Source organism: Aquarana catesbeiana, linkage group LG11 (assembly GCF_042186555.1).
Source record: "Aquarana catesbeiana isolate 2022-GZ linkage group LG11, ASM4218655v1, whole genome shotgun sequence".
Taxonomy (NCBI): domain Eukaryota; kingdom Metazoa; phylum Chordata; class Amphibia; order Anura; family Ranidae; genus Aquarana; species Aquarana catesbeiana.
Genome location: NC_133334.1, coordinates 210,629,068 through 210,645,998, shown reverse-complemented (window position 1 = coordinate 210,645,998; position 16,931 = coordinate 210,629,068). Strand labels below are relative to the sequence as shown.

General features: G+C 41.0%; 1 protein-coding gene across 1 annotated transcript; it reads right to left on the bottom strand.

The window, feature by feature from the left end:
• Positions 1–320: 320 nt before the first annotated feature.
• On the bottom strand, positions 321–7,189 carry NPAS4 (neuronal PAS domain protein 4). Its single transcript, XM_073605242.1, has 8 exons — positions 6,803–7,189; positions 6,191–6,342; positions 5,739–5,841; positions 4,789–5,038; positions 4,557–4,666; positions 4,081–4,216; positions 2,762–3,984; positions 321–1,529 (listed from the first exon to the last, which is right to left on the bottom strand). The coding sequence occupies exons 1-8, from the start codon at positions 6,975–6,977 to the stop codon at positions 1,504–1,506; spliced, it is 2,175 nt and encodes a 724-aa protein (XP_073461343.1). The 5' UTR covers positions 6,978–7,189; the 3' UTR covers positions 321–1,503.
• Positions 7,190–16,931: the final 9,742 nt, after the last annotated feature.

Genomic DNA, 16,931 nt, shown 5'->3' with positions numbered 1-16,931 from the left:
CAGCTGGAATTAAAAGACTGGTAAACCCTAAACAACATATATTTTTTTTTTATAAAAGAGCTGTGTGTTATATATAAAAGTTTCTATGACAACTGCAGAAATCAGAAATAAAGTTATAATACGGGCAATAAATTCCCACACACAACTGATTTATTGCCAGTTATCTGATCTAAAAGACATTGCAGTTATCTTTGCCCTACGCTGAAAAGTTTGATACTTAGCTTAGAAAATAATTAGTCTCTACCAGCACAGTAAATGTTAAAACAGTGTGAAATATCTCCAGCATTTTGGGGCATTGAAGCATATATGTGTGTATATATATATATATATATATATATATATATATATATATATATATATATATATATATATATATATATATATAAATATTAATACTACCTTACTTGGTAAAATATGTCATAGATTTAGTTGCCTATTAGGGACTGGCTGCCAGCAAACGTAGGGCTTGCAATATAAAAAAAATAGCAAAGGTAATACATACTGGCATGCCTATGTTGACTTCTAGATAGAACACTTTTCATAAGTTATCAGATGTGATTTGAGATAACGTTAAGACATATTTAATGCTCTTTTAATTTAAGAAAAAAAATTTAAGCTCCTAAGTGGTAATGCAAGAAGATCTATAATTCACAGCACTAATCAGCTTTTTAGAGTCTATTATGATGAAACCAATGAAAGCTGCTAACTGATTTAGTTGCTTTGGATTACAGCACAATCATGTTAAAAATTGATATTTTGCAGGGTTTTGGTACAGTAAATGTCTTAAAATTTTTTACAGATGCTTGTTATATAGAATCTTTAGGGCATAGTCCCACATTCATGGTTAAAGGGGATTTTGAATGCTAGACAGAAAATAAACCTTTGAACTGGTCACAATTTAGGCAAAAATAAATACCATATATTGTTTTTTAGTTTCACTACGAGTGAATACATTTTTGTTTTATGTAAGACTACTTACAACTTCCTTACACAATACCCTCCTGTTTTCTCTTTCCATTCAGTTCTGCAAACCCTTTTTTTTGTATAAATTGACAGGTTGTACAAAGTTTTTGTAACAATGGCCCATCCCATTTCTAAGTTTAAACAAATGCTTTTAGCAAGAAAATATTTTCTTTACATGTGTTTAAATATTGAAGAAAAGTATCAGGATTGTTTTTATCTGTATATGTGTTCTGTGTCCAGGCTTAATACACAATGGTAACTTCAAAGGATGGGCCATTATTTTCAATGTTATTTTTAAATGAGAACAAAAGAGGTCTCTTGCATTATGTAAACGTGCACAAATTCCATAAAAAAGAGAGTAGCGGAATGAAAGAGAAAAAGGGAACAAAACAGATTTGCGATGAACAGGAGAGAGTGACGACGCAGAAAGTCGTTTTCTCCCCCATTTTGTGCGTCTTCTTTTGTTCATAATAAGGCAGAAAAATTCTGCTTAGGATATGACAATATGCCATACATATCGAAGCAAGTCACAGACTTATTTCAAAACGAAGGTTTTCCACTTCCATCTGTAGGGGAAAAATGAAAAGCAATAATTAGTACACTCTTTCAACCACTTCAGGCAACAACAGCAGATATGATATTTTCTTAGCTTATCATTTATGTTTACCCACTATAGTGTAGGTTATTCAATCAGTTATGCAGAGGAGGGTGTAAGATTTGTATATTATCTAATTGTTTAGGCTTTTAACCACTTAAGACCTGGAAGATTTGGCTGCTCAATGACCAGGCCATTTTTTGCTTTATGGCACTGCGTCGCTTTAACTGACAATTTAACTGACAATTGCGCCATCGCGCGACGCAGTACCCAAACAAAATTGACATCCTTTTTTTTCCTCACAAATAGAGCTTTCTTTTGGTGGTATTTGATCACCTCTGCTGTATTTATTTTTGCGCTATAAACAAAAGAATAGCGACAATTTTGAAAAAAACACAATATCTTTTACTTTTTGCTATAATAAATATCCCACATTTTTAAAAAAAAGAAAACACATTTTTTCCTCAGTTTAGGCTGATATGTATTCTTCTACATATTTTTGGTAAAAAAAAATTGCAATAAGCGTATATTGATTGGTTTTCGCAAAAGTTATAGCATCTACAAAATAGGGGATAGATTTATGGCATTTTTATTATTATTTTTTTTTTTTACTAGTAATGGCGGTGATCTGCGATTTTTATCAGGACTGCGATATTGCGGTGGACAAATTGAATACTTTTGACACATTTTTGGGACCACTGACAATTATACAGCGATCAGTGCTATAAAAATGCACTGATTACTGTATAAATGTCACTGGTAGGGAAGGGGTTAACACTAGGGGGAGATCATGGGGTTAACTGTGTTCCCTCACTGTGCTCTAACAGTAGGGGGGATGGGAGAGAGACATCGGTCTTCATACTTAGTATGAACACATGATCTGTCTCTATTGCCCTGAAAGAACTGGGATTTGTGTGTTTACACACAAAGATCCCGGTTCTCGCTCTGTCACGAGCGATCGCGGGTGCCCGATGGTCATTGCGCTCGCTGGGCACTCGCATTGGCTCTGGGCACACGCTGTGGGCGTGTGCGCGCCCCTAGTGGCCAAAAGGAAAAGCGACATAAGGTAACGTCGATTTACCCAGCCGAGCCAACCTGCCGCAGTAAAACTGTGGTGGCTGATCTGGAAGTGGTTAACTGTGTTTGGTTTGCATGCAATTATTGTCCATCAATTTTTTTTTAGCACTATCATAAGTAACATACCTTGCTGGAAGCCGTCTTGTAGCTGAATCTGGAGTTGATACAACTCATCATTAAACCGGTCACATTGAATCTCTGAGGCACCTGCCTCAAGGTCTGTTTTGTAGGACATCAGTTCCTCTAAGAAGTTACATTCTTCTGGCGACAGATCAGTTGTCGCGTTTGAAATCATGGATGGAGATACAGAGAGGTCCCCTCGTATTTCATCCTCCTCCAGGGGGCTGCAAGGAGACCCCATGGGTGCAAAGGGTGGAGAGTCAGGGAAGTCTTTGAAAAGGCTGCAAACTGGATGATTAGCAGTAGAGAGAGGTTGCTCTTGACATGTCAAGAAAAGAGAGAGGTCTATGCTCTTCCAGGATCGAGGAAAGTTAGGAGCAGAATCAGCTTCTGGAAGACTGGCAGGGAGAGAAATACTTCGGCATGCCAGTCCATGGCCACTCAAAATCATGCTCTCAGAGCACGGGAGTTCTTTATTAGCCACATTACTGAACACATTGGCTAAGGAGCCAATCTGTTTAACCAACAAGTCTATCTCATTCTTCTCTTGCTCTGAATACCTGAAGATGACTTGATTAATTGGTGAAGTTTCAGGAGTCACTAACCCCTCAGGAAGCATTGGCAGATCCACAAAAAGAGGGCCTGGAATTTCTGGTACTGTCATTACTGTGCAGTCTCCGCCTTCCCCAGGGCTATCTGGAGTTGGAGGCAGCTTCTCATAGAGGGAGCTGCAGTAGGAGTAGTACACTTCTGGATTTAAGGTAGTTGAGTCCTGTTCAGAAGATGTTTGTGGAGCACTTTCTGGTACCCCAAATAGGAAACTACAGTTCTGATGTGGGGTATATGGAGGAGTACAGGTGAAGTCTTTGGGAAGTGTTGTTCCAACTTGTTCACTTCTAAAGCTTTGATCATATGGTGTTGACTGATAAAGGCTAAAAAGAGATTGATTTTCTACTTGGCTGTCAGTCGCAACAGAGTCTTCCATAATTGGTGCAGTATTCTGGCACAAGACAGGGTCTTCGGGACTGACTGGAACAGGCTCTGAAAACTCAAAGGATTGACTAATACTTGTAGGTGTGTTTGCAAGGGGAGTGAACACTTGATCAGGGCTGGAAAGGTCTCCTGGGGAGAGGAGGGTCTCTTGATATGATGGAGGGCCACTCACTGAGAAGGAAAGTGGAGACTCCTCTGTAGTTAACTGTTGTTTCAGGCACCAGGCTTCTGCCTCACTGGGGAAAGAGTACAAACGTTGCTTTAGAATTCTCGTAAAGGATGTGTGTGATTAATTACTACATTACATTGTATGTTTATCAATAAATCCTTACCTTATAATATAATTATAGGATGTGATTGGAGCCTCTGTGTTTTCAAGAAGCATAAGAGAATACACCCATATCCACTGAAGATCTTTTCTCTGCAGACGTAACACCACTTCTGCTCTGCATTCACTTGTGTCATTTACTACAAAGAGAAAGAAGAGGAAGTTAGTTAAATTACAGAAAAGGCAAGAATATATCTTTATTTGCTTCTTCAGCTATGTTTTTTTGTCATCTTCTACTTAGTCTATATGCATCACTTTTTAGTTGTTTTCTATATTTTCTCAATTTTATAATGTCCTTTTTTTTCTCTTTTTGGCCTTTTCAGTGATTTTTGCTTCATAAATGCAATTCTGTTATCACTTTTGTTTTTTTGCAAAAAGGATTTACTGTATCTCTACCTGATAGCTTACTTCATTACTGACGTGTTTATAAATATATCACAATTGCCCTTTGTGCTTATGCATTCAATTATGCCAACTTACATAGCTTGTAATGTTGTGTAGACAGCTGGGTGAGGTCTTCAGGGTGAATTATGTTGTACCATGACTTGCAGATCATATCGTTCTTGTCATAGCCTAAGTGCAGCTCTGAACTAGGAGGAAAAAGCATTAACATTTTAGTTATCACTGTCTTCTTCCCATAGTTCCAATTAAACATAATTAAACTGGTTACACTTAGGGATGGTATAAAATTGAGGGTATGTATAATATTTACCTCTCTGAAACATCCAGCAGGGAAAGATTCTTGGCATGGCGGCTCTCAAAGAAGTCCATTAAGAAATAGTTATTTGTTACTCTGGGCTTTGGGTCAAGAGGAATGCAGAAGGCTGTAAAGACAGGATTTGAAGACCAGTAGGTGCCAGGTGGGGACGGCTGAAATCTTCCTCGTATCAAGACGAGCTTGTTACTTGTACTCTGCCTTCTGGCTGTCTTTGAGGTATTAAATCTACACCTGAACATTCTCTCTGAAAAAATAAAAGGTACACCATATAAACCTCAATGCATTTTACTATTTAAGGTAATTTAAAAAATAACCTTATTGTGGAATTGGCATATAAGTAAATATAGCATTTCACATTCATAGTGTGAATTTGATATAAAAACTTAATATCCACTCTGAAATCATAAATATATATATATGTTGATCCTGCCAGAACTCTTGTCAGCTTGTAACTTTATATGATCTCTGCAGTGTTATCAGTTAGAGGTGTTGTTAACCCTGCCCAGTTCATTCTTTACACTAGAGAACACATCCCTTTGTGTTATAAAGATGAGGAGGGGGGGGGGTGTTCTGTAGTTGTGTCCTAGGGTGACAACACTGCTTCTCCACTGATACAGCACAATGAGTGTTGTCACCCTAGGACATGGAGTTTGTTCCTGGCAGGATCACTGGGTAAAAAATTAAAGGAAAAAGGTCTGAAAAAAGCAAAAAGCAAACTTAGAGCAGTCACCACATCTAAGGACTGGTAAAGCTGCAATATACTACATTTTTGCTCTTTGGTTTAGAGGCACTTTCTAACTATCAAAAGTAAATCTATATAACCATCAAGCTCAAAGAAAATGCATACGACCCATTTCTAATGTTTAGGTCTTGGAAACTAAGCTAATAAACTGGTAAAATCAGAGAACTCTAAGGTCTGTTATTTTGCCAATTTAAAAACTTACCACTATCAAGAGATGATGGGAGAGCCAGCTGATTCCTCATAACAAAATGATCTGAGGGGTCAATTATGTCATATATGCTGTCTCCTTGAGCAACCAGATCAACCTGTTTGAAAACAAACAAGGATGTATTAGTTACATCATGAGCACTAGTACATTCTGAGGCTTCATTAAGATATACAGTATATGTACTGTATGTATGTATGAAATGTGTAGACACTAGTCAGTTCCAAAGTGTAGTTACAGCTTGCATTATAAATATAAAAACATTGGAATGTAACATATTTGTAGTCTGTTATATTTCAGACAAAGAAGCTCCTAAGTTAAAATAAAGGCTAAATTATATATTAACTTTAAATAATGTTTTCTGTATTTTGTTTCTTTAGTGTGTAATGTATTAAAGAGCACAAGATGTACCAGTAAGAAGTGTGCATTGTTAAGCAGTGTTGACTCACCATTGAATGTCCTAGATGATCAGTCACGTTTTCTGACACGTATATCAGCTTCCCTTCACTTGTATAGGTTAGTAGAAATCCAGGAAGGTTGTGGACAAAATCTTGTATGTCTTGGTTGGACAGAAGACCTTCTAACTCATGCATCTGTTGAGCTGTTGTATAAATAAATAGGATATTGGTAAATTTTAATTATTTGAGCCTTCAGTTGCACTGTAACATTACTAAGGGCTAAAGGTTTTTACACAGAACTAAGAATCATCTAGAATCATTGTTCAGGACCTTGGAGAATGACTGAACAAACTATGTTGTGATTCAGCACCATGGACAGCAGCTAGCTGGCTCAAATACTGCTAACTAAATTAGGATATACCTATATCACAATGGGTATTAGCAGCAGGTTAAATAAATATATTAGCAACAAATACAAACACAAACAGCATTGTAGTGAAACACAAAGTTCATATAAAAACAGTTCTTAAATACAAAGATATAACTGAAAAGATGAGAAGTTTATAAAGAAAGGAAGCTGTCCCAAATATGGCATTATGGCAACATCAAGACCATACCACTGGAATCTATTCATTTAGAAATTCAACATCTTTCTTATCTTACCTCTTGAAAAGAAAACAGACTTCCTGGTGTAAATGCAGGCAAGTGACATAATGTGGAGATAAGATAGTCGTACTTTGTCTCCTTCAGAGATAGGAAGAAGATCTTTCAAGTTTCGAATCTCGGCATTAATCTGGTCTCTTCTGGCTTTTGAAGCACCTTTCGTAGACCGATACATTTTGGATGGGGTCCCTGGGGTGCTGAATAAGAGTCAGTCCAGAGAGCCCCGTTCTTCTTTCCTCTTCTCGTCTTCGTCTTCCAATCTGCTGGAGGTCTTCTTTTCCCAAATAATGTGGTATTCCTGTTCTGTTCTCCTGATGACTGTCTCTGGGTTCTGGTTTAAAGAACTGTAGCTCATGGCTCTCTTTATATAGAAACTGAAGAGTGTGTGGGCAGGTGAGATGCGGGGGGGGGGGGGGGTGAGGCGAGAGTGGAGTTTATCATCAATGGGTTGCATGGTTAGGGAACTGCCTTTCTCTGCTGTTACAGGCAAGCGTCATCAACTCTTACTGATGACGCTGAGCCACGGGAGAGAAAAGGAAGGAGGGGTAGAGTATAGGGAGGGGGAGCTGGAGAGAGCGATTTCTGCAAAGTGCCAAATATCACATTCTGTACCCAATTTGCAGGGAGCTGCAGATATGAGCTTGAAAATACTACATTCTCCTCAAATACTGTAGACAATTTAGATTTATATCACACAGAATTCATGTTGTATATGTTTTCCTATATGAACTATCCATTATAAGAATAGAGAGCACCTTATATTAACATAAAGATGCCATCACAGGGCATAGTAAAACACCAACACTAGTAATGTATCACTACTGTGGCTATGAATTCAAGAATAAGCTCTCTATGAGATTCCTCTAATAAACCTTGCAGATTTTGGATGAGACTGGGGATTTCAGTAGGCTGTCTTAATGTGAATAATGTGCCTGAAAACTGAATAGAATCAGACAGGATGGTGAGTTGAAATGCCTATTGATAGAGCTGCAGAAAATTCATTTTTTTTCCTTTTTTTAAAAGAATGATTATTCCTCATTTGAATAACACTGGCTTTGAGTTCTGTCTTATCTTGCAGCCCACGCTTTCCAGATTTGGTTATAAGAAGCATATTTTCATAGGATATGATTAATTTAGCAGTGTTTCACCCCCTGCTTTTCTCCACCAGCTGTAAATAGGTATCTGATCCTGATTTTCCTGTCTTTCTATATATTTATGCCTCCATCTCCCTCTCTCCCTTTTATTGTTGAAAGGATAATTAGATGTAGGTTGGAGTGACGACACTGTGTTTTGTGAATGACGGCTGCTTCTTTGCATACTCTCTGCGTTTTATCCATATTTGGTAAGAGCTTAGTATACAGCAGAATTAACTATATACTGCCTCAGCTCTGAAATGCTTCAAAGCAGAGCTATTTTTATACTCATGGCTTTGGTGTGCATCTTGTTGATAAACAGCTCACAGCTTCAAGGTTCAAGCTCAAGATAAGAGACTCTTGATTTGGGCTATTGCTATTGTGTTTTATAAACCCATTATAACTTGTAGGGCCTCAGGGAACATTGAACTGAAAGAAAAGGAGAAACAAAAAAATGAATGCATTATATGGCAGTATCTCCAACAAAACAATCATCAAAGAATGATGAAATAAAAATGTTTCTATATATAGCCATCTTGGTTGCTCCTTCCTAAAAATTTCTTAAATTGAACTACCCCACCCTACACTTGTAGCTAGCTCAGTTATTTCACAGCTGAAGCTTTGTGTATCTTTCTTAGATAACAAATTTGCACTTGCCACAAACCGTATCATTTTATTAACTGTTGTGTGATTGTTTAATTGAAAAATGTTACTGCATCTACAATTTAGAACATTGTGTACCTCCTTGATTTATGCAGAGTGAAGGACCACAAATAAAAAAATAATGCATGGTAACTTACAGTGGTTTAATTCTGCTCGTGCAGCCCTAACATTTAAAATAGGAATAAAACAGTTAAATATTTGTATTAGTCTAGTTTAGGTCCAGGAGACAATTAATAAAATGTTGGAGACCCACAGACCATTTGTGGCCCGCTGTCCTTTGGTGTGTGGCACCATATCGATAGCAGAGTGGTGGCAAGGTGTTACAGCACCCAACACAGAGAGATAGGCTTTACTGCGAGTGGAGTTGCACCCACAGTGCATGTAAAGTCCCCGTCTGGGGAGAGGGAGAAAGCGGCACAGGTGCCTGTGAAAAAGTGAGGGGAAATATGAGGTTAGCTTTCACTGCCATGGCCACCAATGGGAAGGGTTATTGTATTCACTGACACCGTTGCTGGGGGTTATTATTTTGTCCACTGGCACCAATGTTGGGGGTTATTAGTACATCCACTGACACTGAAGCTGGGAGTTATTATTGCATCCACTGACACCGATGTTGGGGTTATTATTGTATCCACTTACACCAATGCTGGGGGTTGTTATTGCATCCACTGATACCAATGCCTTGGGGTTAATATTGCAGCCACTGACACCAATGCCTGGGGGTTAATATTGTATCCACTGTCACCAATGTTGGGGGTTATTATTACATTCACTGACACCGATGTTCAGGGTTATTATTTCATCCACTGGCAAGATGAGGTCAATTTTAGCAGGAGCCACAATCATTGCAGAATCACATAACAACTGAGGACCTGTCATAATGTCCTGTCAACAAGGCCATCCACCTCCTGCACAGAGCTTTTTAAAAAAATTGAAATATGGTTTTTACACATGGTACCCACATGAAAACACTGGAAATCATTCTACCAACAAAATATAAATGACTGCAGTATATTGCACCAAAAACAAGTTAAATAATGTGTAAGATTTAAAAAAATGTACTCACTTAGCTGATTCTGACAAGATGCCATAATTTGCCCTCAAGTGGTAATAACTATATTTTTTAGGGTCATGAAATATCCTGACCTCAAAAAATAGTTATTAACACCAGTAATCCTGATATTGATGCATAATTTAGATGTTTTCTGTTATACCTCTACTTACTGCCAAGTAAACCTCTCAAGTCTTCTTGTCTTGTGGTTTGCAATTTGCCTTTTCTCTGTCAGGGCACTAAAGGGGAAGGAGAAGTGCACATAGGGATAGAGGATGCTGGAGGGTAAGGAGGGACATAGTACTGGGGGAAAAAAAGGAAATAGTCATATTGGGAGTATTTTAGGTGATGAACAGGCAAAAGAGAGGTACGGAGATGATTGAGGTGGTGCTGGATGAGGAGAATATTGGCAGAACGGGGGGTACAAGAAGAAAGAAGTAAGATGGGGAGGAGGTGCACCCAAGACAAATGAGAGAAGTATAGTGGGAACTACTGTAGCTGCAGATAAGAGAAGGGGGGTTGTAAGTAGACAAGAGGAGCAGAAAAGAGAGGCCTTGGAGGTAGATGGACGAAGCAGTACCGGGGGATGCAGGAGAATTTCTAAAAGGGGGATAATACACAGTACGACAGGAGAATGTCGTACTGTGACTAGAGAAAAAGTACGGCAGGGGGACCATGTTTATTAAAACATTAAAAATACATTTAGAGGTATTTCATATTTAATCATGCAAACATAAATAAATCATTTTTAGAAAAGCCACAAGCCAAAATGTGCACATTACGATAATTATAAAATGAACTATGGTTTTAATAACCATATCATATCCCCTCTCCATACCCTGCAAAACTGTTGTACTCTGGGCCCTTAGCAACCAACTCTGTATATAGGCCATCACCAAACCGACCCTGTGCTCCAATAAGTATTTTTTTTTACATGGTTTCAGAACAATAAAAGATCAGTAGGAAGTTATTAACCTTAATTCTCTTGATATTTAACTGTTTGCCATCCTTCAAGTGATATGCTGTAACCTCATCAGCAAGATGCGTTTTTAACACTGATGTACTCTATGCCCTATATACTTCAAGGTGTCTGGAATGATTTAAGTACTACAACAGTAAATTCTCCTAAATGCAATGACTTGGTCAGTCACCAGATCTTAGTCTGAAGTAGTATCTGTTTAATGAAATACTGTAAACTTCCAAAAGTAGAGAGAGAGTCTATGTCAACTAGCTTAACATTTTCACACTGTCGGAAATACTATGCCCTGTGCACACGATTGGACATTCCGACAACAAAACCGTGGATTTTTTTCCGACGGATGTTGGCTCAAACTTGTCTTGCATACACACGGTCACACAAATGTTGTCGGAAATTCCGGTGACGTACAACACATACGACGGAACTATAAAAATGAAGGTTCAGTAGCCAGTGTGCCACCCTTTGGGCTCCTTCTGCTAATCTCGTGTTTATCTTGTGTTAGTAGAAGTTTGGTGAGAGACGATTTGCGCTTTTCAGCCTCATGCTTTTCAGTTCGTTACTGCTCTTCAGTTTGTGCTTGTGGTTTCGTATCTGTTCTTAAGTGCGTGTTGTCAGTTTGTTCCTGTCTTTCAGTGCGTTCTATTTATTAGTTTGTATCTGTTTTTCAGTACGTACTCATCGTAGAGTTCGTGCTGTGCAAGGGCTTGGTGTTGGAGTTCTTGCTTTGACCCAAGTCCAGCCCAAGAACAGGGCGAGGAGGAGTTCGTGGACGAAGAATTGGTCCAGCGTGACCAATTCTCTCATATCCCTTTGTTGCGGGAGATCCGGGAGAATAATTCTGATGATTTCAGGAATTATCTCCAGATGACAGACCCCGGTTTTCACCATTTGTTGGCTTTGCTGTTCCCTTATATTACGAAGCAGGACACCTGCATGCAGCAAGCCATCACTCCTGAACAAGGGCTAGTCGCCACCCTGCGGTACTTGGCGACGGGAGAAAAATGCAGGACATCAAGTTCTCGACAGGCATCTACCCCCAGGCTCTGGGGATCATTATTCCAGAGACCTGTTCTGCCATCATACCGGTCCTGCAGAAGGACTATATTAAGGTAAGTTTTATCCTTTAACATCACATTCTATGTATTTAATGTTTGCTAATGTATTGTATTTTTTTCATCATTCCCTAATTACCATGATTGTAGAATGCTGTGAATGTCCTTTTTGTCCTCATGCATGCTGGAAGCTTTTAATGCTCCTTTTTGTCCTTCATGCATATTTGCCTTCACTAACCTCCCCAGCATGCTATCCTGGGCCCATACACACCTAGCCTAGTGTCACGTACCTGGTGGAGACTGAGCTGTAGAGAGGGCTTCTCTTGCACCTCCTGTCTAGCACTCCTGATAGAGATGACAGGGAATGAAAGACACAGAGTGGCACGAGGGCCGATGTAGCAGGTGGCCCAGGATGGGTCTTGGCAGGAACCCGATAGCTGCGGAAAGGCACCAAGGACTGGAACTCTGTGTTGCTGGAGTCGTGGTCGGAACATAAGCCAGGAGGTCATCAACAGCCGAGCAGAGCAGGTACTGGAACGTGAGGCAGAATCAAAGACAGGATACAGGCCAGGTTCGGTACACAGTCGGACAGCACAGTACAGGAGCATGAAGCAGGAACAGGGTCAAAACACAAGCCGGGGTCACAGGAAGGCAGGCAGAAGTCCAGGAGGAGATTCAGGTACAAGCCGGGTCAAACACAGGAACACTGGAACAGATCAGATTCAGGTAACAGGTACTAGCTGAAAGACCACTCAGCAAGGCTCATGTGTCAGTGTTCAGTTTAAATAAACTACTTGGAGCCCAGACGTGCACGTGTGTGCGTGCGCACATTGGCGCGCATCTGTGTGCGTGCATTGGCGCGCATGCGCCAATACAAGACCTTTTTACACACACTGGTATGCCCTGCTTGTGTGCAGGTGCGCCTCTGTTAGCCAGACTTCTCTTACATTGCCCCCCCAATGGGCAACCTCCGGATGCCCATCTGTAATTTCTTTTCAGGGTGAGCCTGGAAAAAAGCCTATATCAACCTCTTGACTTTTAAATTGGACTCTGGTTCCCAAGAGTTGTCTTCAGGTCTGTAGCCTTTCCATTTAATCAAAAACTGGATTACATTTTTTCTCTTTCTACAGTTCATAATGGCTTCAACCTCATACTCCTTATTACCGTTGACTAAGGTAGGTGCAGGTAGATCCGACTCACGACCAGGAAAAGGATCTAACCTTGCATTTTTCAGTAACGAGACATGGAAGACTGGATGGATCTTGTAATTCTCTGGGAGTGACAGTTCGTAGGCTGCAGGATTGATCTGCCTTTTGACAGGGAAGGGACCAATAAATCTTGGTTCGAGTTTCTTAGATGGACAGGATAATTTTAAGTTGGCAGTGGATAACCAGACCTTGTCTCCGATTTGGAGTTTTAGGTCCCCTCTTCTTTTCCTGTCAAAAATTTTTTTATTGTCCTGCTGTGCCTTGGAGATATTCCTTTGTAAAACTTTTTTGTTCAATTGAAGGAAGTTTAATCTCTCCTGGACTGCAGGAACCAAAGAATCGGGTAAGATGTCAGGTAGGAAAATTGGAAAGTATCCATAGTTTGCAAAAAACGGGGCTTGTCCCGTAGCTGAGTGAACCGCATCGTTGTATGCAAACTCTGCCAGGGGTAACAGTGATGTCCAGTCATCCTGGGCAAAGGATGAGAAACACCGGAGATATTGTTCCAGAGTCTGGTTTGTACATTCAGTTTGGCCATTGGTCTGGGGGTGGTATGCTGAGGAGAAATAAGTTTCAATTTTCAACATCTTACAGAGCTCTTTCCAAAATCTGGTAAAGTAAATTGCACCCCCCGATCCGAGGTGATGCTGCTGGGTACCCCATAGAGTCTGACTACCTCCCTGATGAAGGGGCAGGCAGTCTCTGTTGCTGACGGAGTTCCTATTAAAGGAATAAAATGGGCCATCTTGGTCAGTCTGTCCACAATCACAAAAATGGTGGTAAATTTTTTAGATGGCGGAAGTTCCACGATGAAATCCATATTAATGGATACATATTTATCATCTCCCAGTGCCTCTTGGGAATGTTCAGTGGTCTTAGCAGACTCCGGGATTTGACTTTATCGTTCTTGTTTCAGGCACAGACTTCACAGGTGTTCACATTTCTCTTACAGTCGAGTCTTAAGCCCGGCCGCCAAAAGGACCGTTGCACAAGTTCCGCTGTCTTGGTTACCCCGAAATGTCCTGCTAGAGGGTGGTCATGACAGAGACTCAGGATCTTGGGCCGCAGACTCAGGGGTATATAGTCCATGGTTTCTTAACCGACTGAGAACCTTTTTCACATGCTCACGGTGTGCCGAGAGAGAATTGGAAATGATGAGGATATCATCTAGATACACGATAAGGAACAGATCAAGGAAGTCTCTAAAAATATAATTAATAAAATGCTGGACTGTTGCTGGGGCATTACATAGCCCAAAGGGCATAACAAGGTACTCTTAATGTCCAAATCTAGTGCGGAAGGCTGTTTTCCATTCATCCCCCTTGCGGATTCGTACTAGGTTATATGCCCCTCGTAAGTCAAGTTTTGTGAAAACAACGGAAGTCTTAAAACGTTGAAAAAGCTCCAGAACCAAAGGCAAAGGGTATCTGTTCTTGACAATAATTTTATTCAATTCTCTGTAATCTACACAAGGACGCAGAGTATGATCCTTTTTCTCCACGAACAAGATTCCAGTGCCTGCGGGGGATGTGGAAGGCCGGATGAAGCCTTTCTCCAGATTCTCGTCAATGTACTGACGTAGTACATCAAGTTCTAGTTCAGAGAGGGGAAAAATGCGCCCCAAACAGGATTTCAGAACCCGGCAACAGTTCAATTGGGCAGTCGTATGGGCGATGAGGGAGGAGAGTGTCTGCTCCTTGTTTATCAAAAACATTCAGAAATTCGTGATAAACTGCAGGTATGAATTTTGACACAGGAGAGTCATTATGTACTGCCAGGAGAGATGCAGATGTCATGGACATGGGATGAAGGCAGGACTGCTGGCAATGGGAAGAAGAAAAGGTAATTTTCCCAGTAACCCAGTCTATCAGCAGGTTGTGGGCCTGCAACCAAGGAATGCCCAAGATAACGGGGAACAAAGGTGATGGGATAATATCCAGGCGTAGGTGTTCCTGATGACCCGTATCAGACATAGCCAGTAGCGGGCAGGTCTCATGTATTATCGGTCCGGATCTGAGATGGGATCCATCGGCCAGGTGGATGGACAGCTGGTAAGTCTTTGTTTGCACAGGAATTTGGTGATGATGAGCAAAATCCTTACCCATAAAACAGCTGCAGGCCCCGGAGTCGACTATAGCTGGTACCTGAATGTTTCTCCCGGGGAGCTGAAGTGACAAGGATAGGGTGACATGAGCAGATCCCTTTGATCCAGAGCAATTGGCAAGGTAGGCAGAGGAGGTGATCCCAGTCCTTGTGGGTCTCACGGGGCAGTTTTGGAGAAAATAACCCGCTACCCCACAGTATATACACAGGCCCATTCTGAGTCTTCACAGCTTCTCAGTACTGGAGAGTGGAGAACGAAAAAGTCCCAATTGCATAGGTCTGGTTATGGTGCCAATCCTCTCTGCTCTCCTTTCCCTGAATCGACGATCAAGTTGGATAGCAAGATTAATGAGGCCTTCAAGGGATCTGGGAACCTCCACTCGAGCAAGCTCATCTTTGACTCCTTCGGACAAGCCAAGGCGGAATTGATGCCATAAGGCCTCATCGTTCCATTCGGAATCTAAGGCCCATAAGCGGAATTCTGCAACATAGTTCTCGGCGGGTCGATGACCCTGTCGCAAAGTATGGAGGATGGATTCTGCGGTAGCAGTGCGCTGGGGGTCATCATATAGCTGGGCCATTGCTTCAAAGAATGAAGAAAGAGTCCAGGACTGAAGGAGTTGGTGGGCCCAATATTGTGACTCTCCGAGAAGTAGGGAAATAACAAATCCCACCTTAGTGATTTCAAGTGAGAAAGTTCTTGGCTGCAAGGCAAAATAAAGTTCACAAGGGTTCTTGAACGCACAGAACTTGTGCTGATTGCCTGAGAATCGCACTGGTGCAGGAACTCGGGGTTCAGGTGGTGATACGACATGTGAGGATGCGAAAACAGTCTGTTCAGATGTGGGGCAGTCTGGTGCGATAACAGGTGCAGGAGTTGCTGAGGCAAAAGCTTGGATGCGACTTTCCAGCTGGAATGGCGTCAAACTTTTACCCTCAAAAATCTCCATAGGCGATGTTTAAAAAATTCTACAGGTTGTATATTTTGCGGTTCAGAGGAGGTCTAGGACTAGAATTATTGCTCTCGCTCTACCGGTTGCGGCGATACCTCACATGTGTGGTTTGACCACCGTTTTCATATGTGGGCGCTACTTGCGTATGCGTTCGTTTCTGCGCGCGAGCTCATCGGGACAGGGGTTTTTTTTTTATTTTTTAACATTTTTATTATTTATTTTACATTATTTTATTTATTTTTACACTGTTTAAAAAAAAAAAAAAAATTGTGTCACTTTTATTCCTATTACAAGGAATGTAAACATCCCTTGTAATAGAAAAAAGCATGACAGGACCTCTTAAATATGAGATCTGGGGTCAAAAAGACCTCAGATATCATATTTACACTACAATGCAATTAAAAAAAAAGTCATTAAAAAAATGACATTGAAAAAAATGTGCCTTTAAGAGGCATGGACGGAAGTGACGTTTTGACGTCGCTTCCGCCCAGCAGTGTCATGCAGACGAGTGGGCGCCATCTTAGCCTCACTTGTCTCCAGGCACACCACAGAGAAGGACGTGATCGCCTCCGCTGCTACCACTCCGGTAAGCGTCAGAGGGCACCGGATCGCGGCGGGAGGGGGGGCCCCTCTCCCGCCACCGATAAAAGTGATCTTGCAGTGAATCCGCCGCAGGGACCACTTTTATCTTAAAGCAGACCGCCGCACAAAAACGGGGATACTGGGGTTATGGCAGCTAGCTGCTGCCATAACAACGATATCCCTGTTCAAAGTTTGGACGTACATCGTCGTGCGGCGGTCAGGAAGTGGTTAAATTCAGACAGAGTGCAAGAGACTTTTTTTGGGGGGGGGACCAAAACTCATTTGGAACCCTCCCACCCCCAACCGATACCAATACTCTATCTGCTGACTTTGCCAAACCCATACACACTATACCTACCTCTTTTGTGGTCATATTTATGGATGAATTCACCAAAGCATGTAGTG

What these genes read in the sequence shown, in the direction of transcription:
- NPAS4 (XM_073605242.1), bottom strand. Translation starts at nt 6,977, where the DNA reads ATGTATCGGTCTACGAAAGGTGCTTCAAAAGCCAGAAGAGACCAGATT. An exon ending in TACACAACATTACAAGCTAT is followed by an intron (nt 4,217 to 4,556) that starts GTAAGTTGGCAT and finishes TTCTCTTTGTAG; the next exon opens with TAAATGACACAAGTGAATGC. An exon ending in TCCTATAATTATATTATAAG is followed by an intron (nt 3,985 to 4,080) that starts GTAAGGATTTAT and finishes CTCTTTCCCCAG; the next exon opens with TGAGGCAGAAGCCTGGTGCC.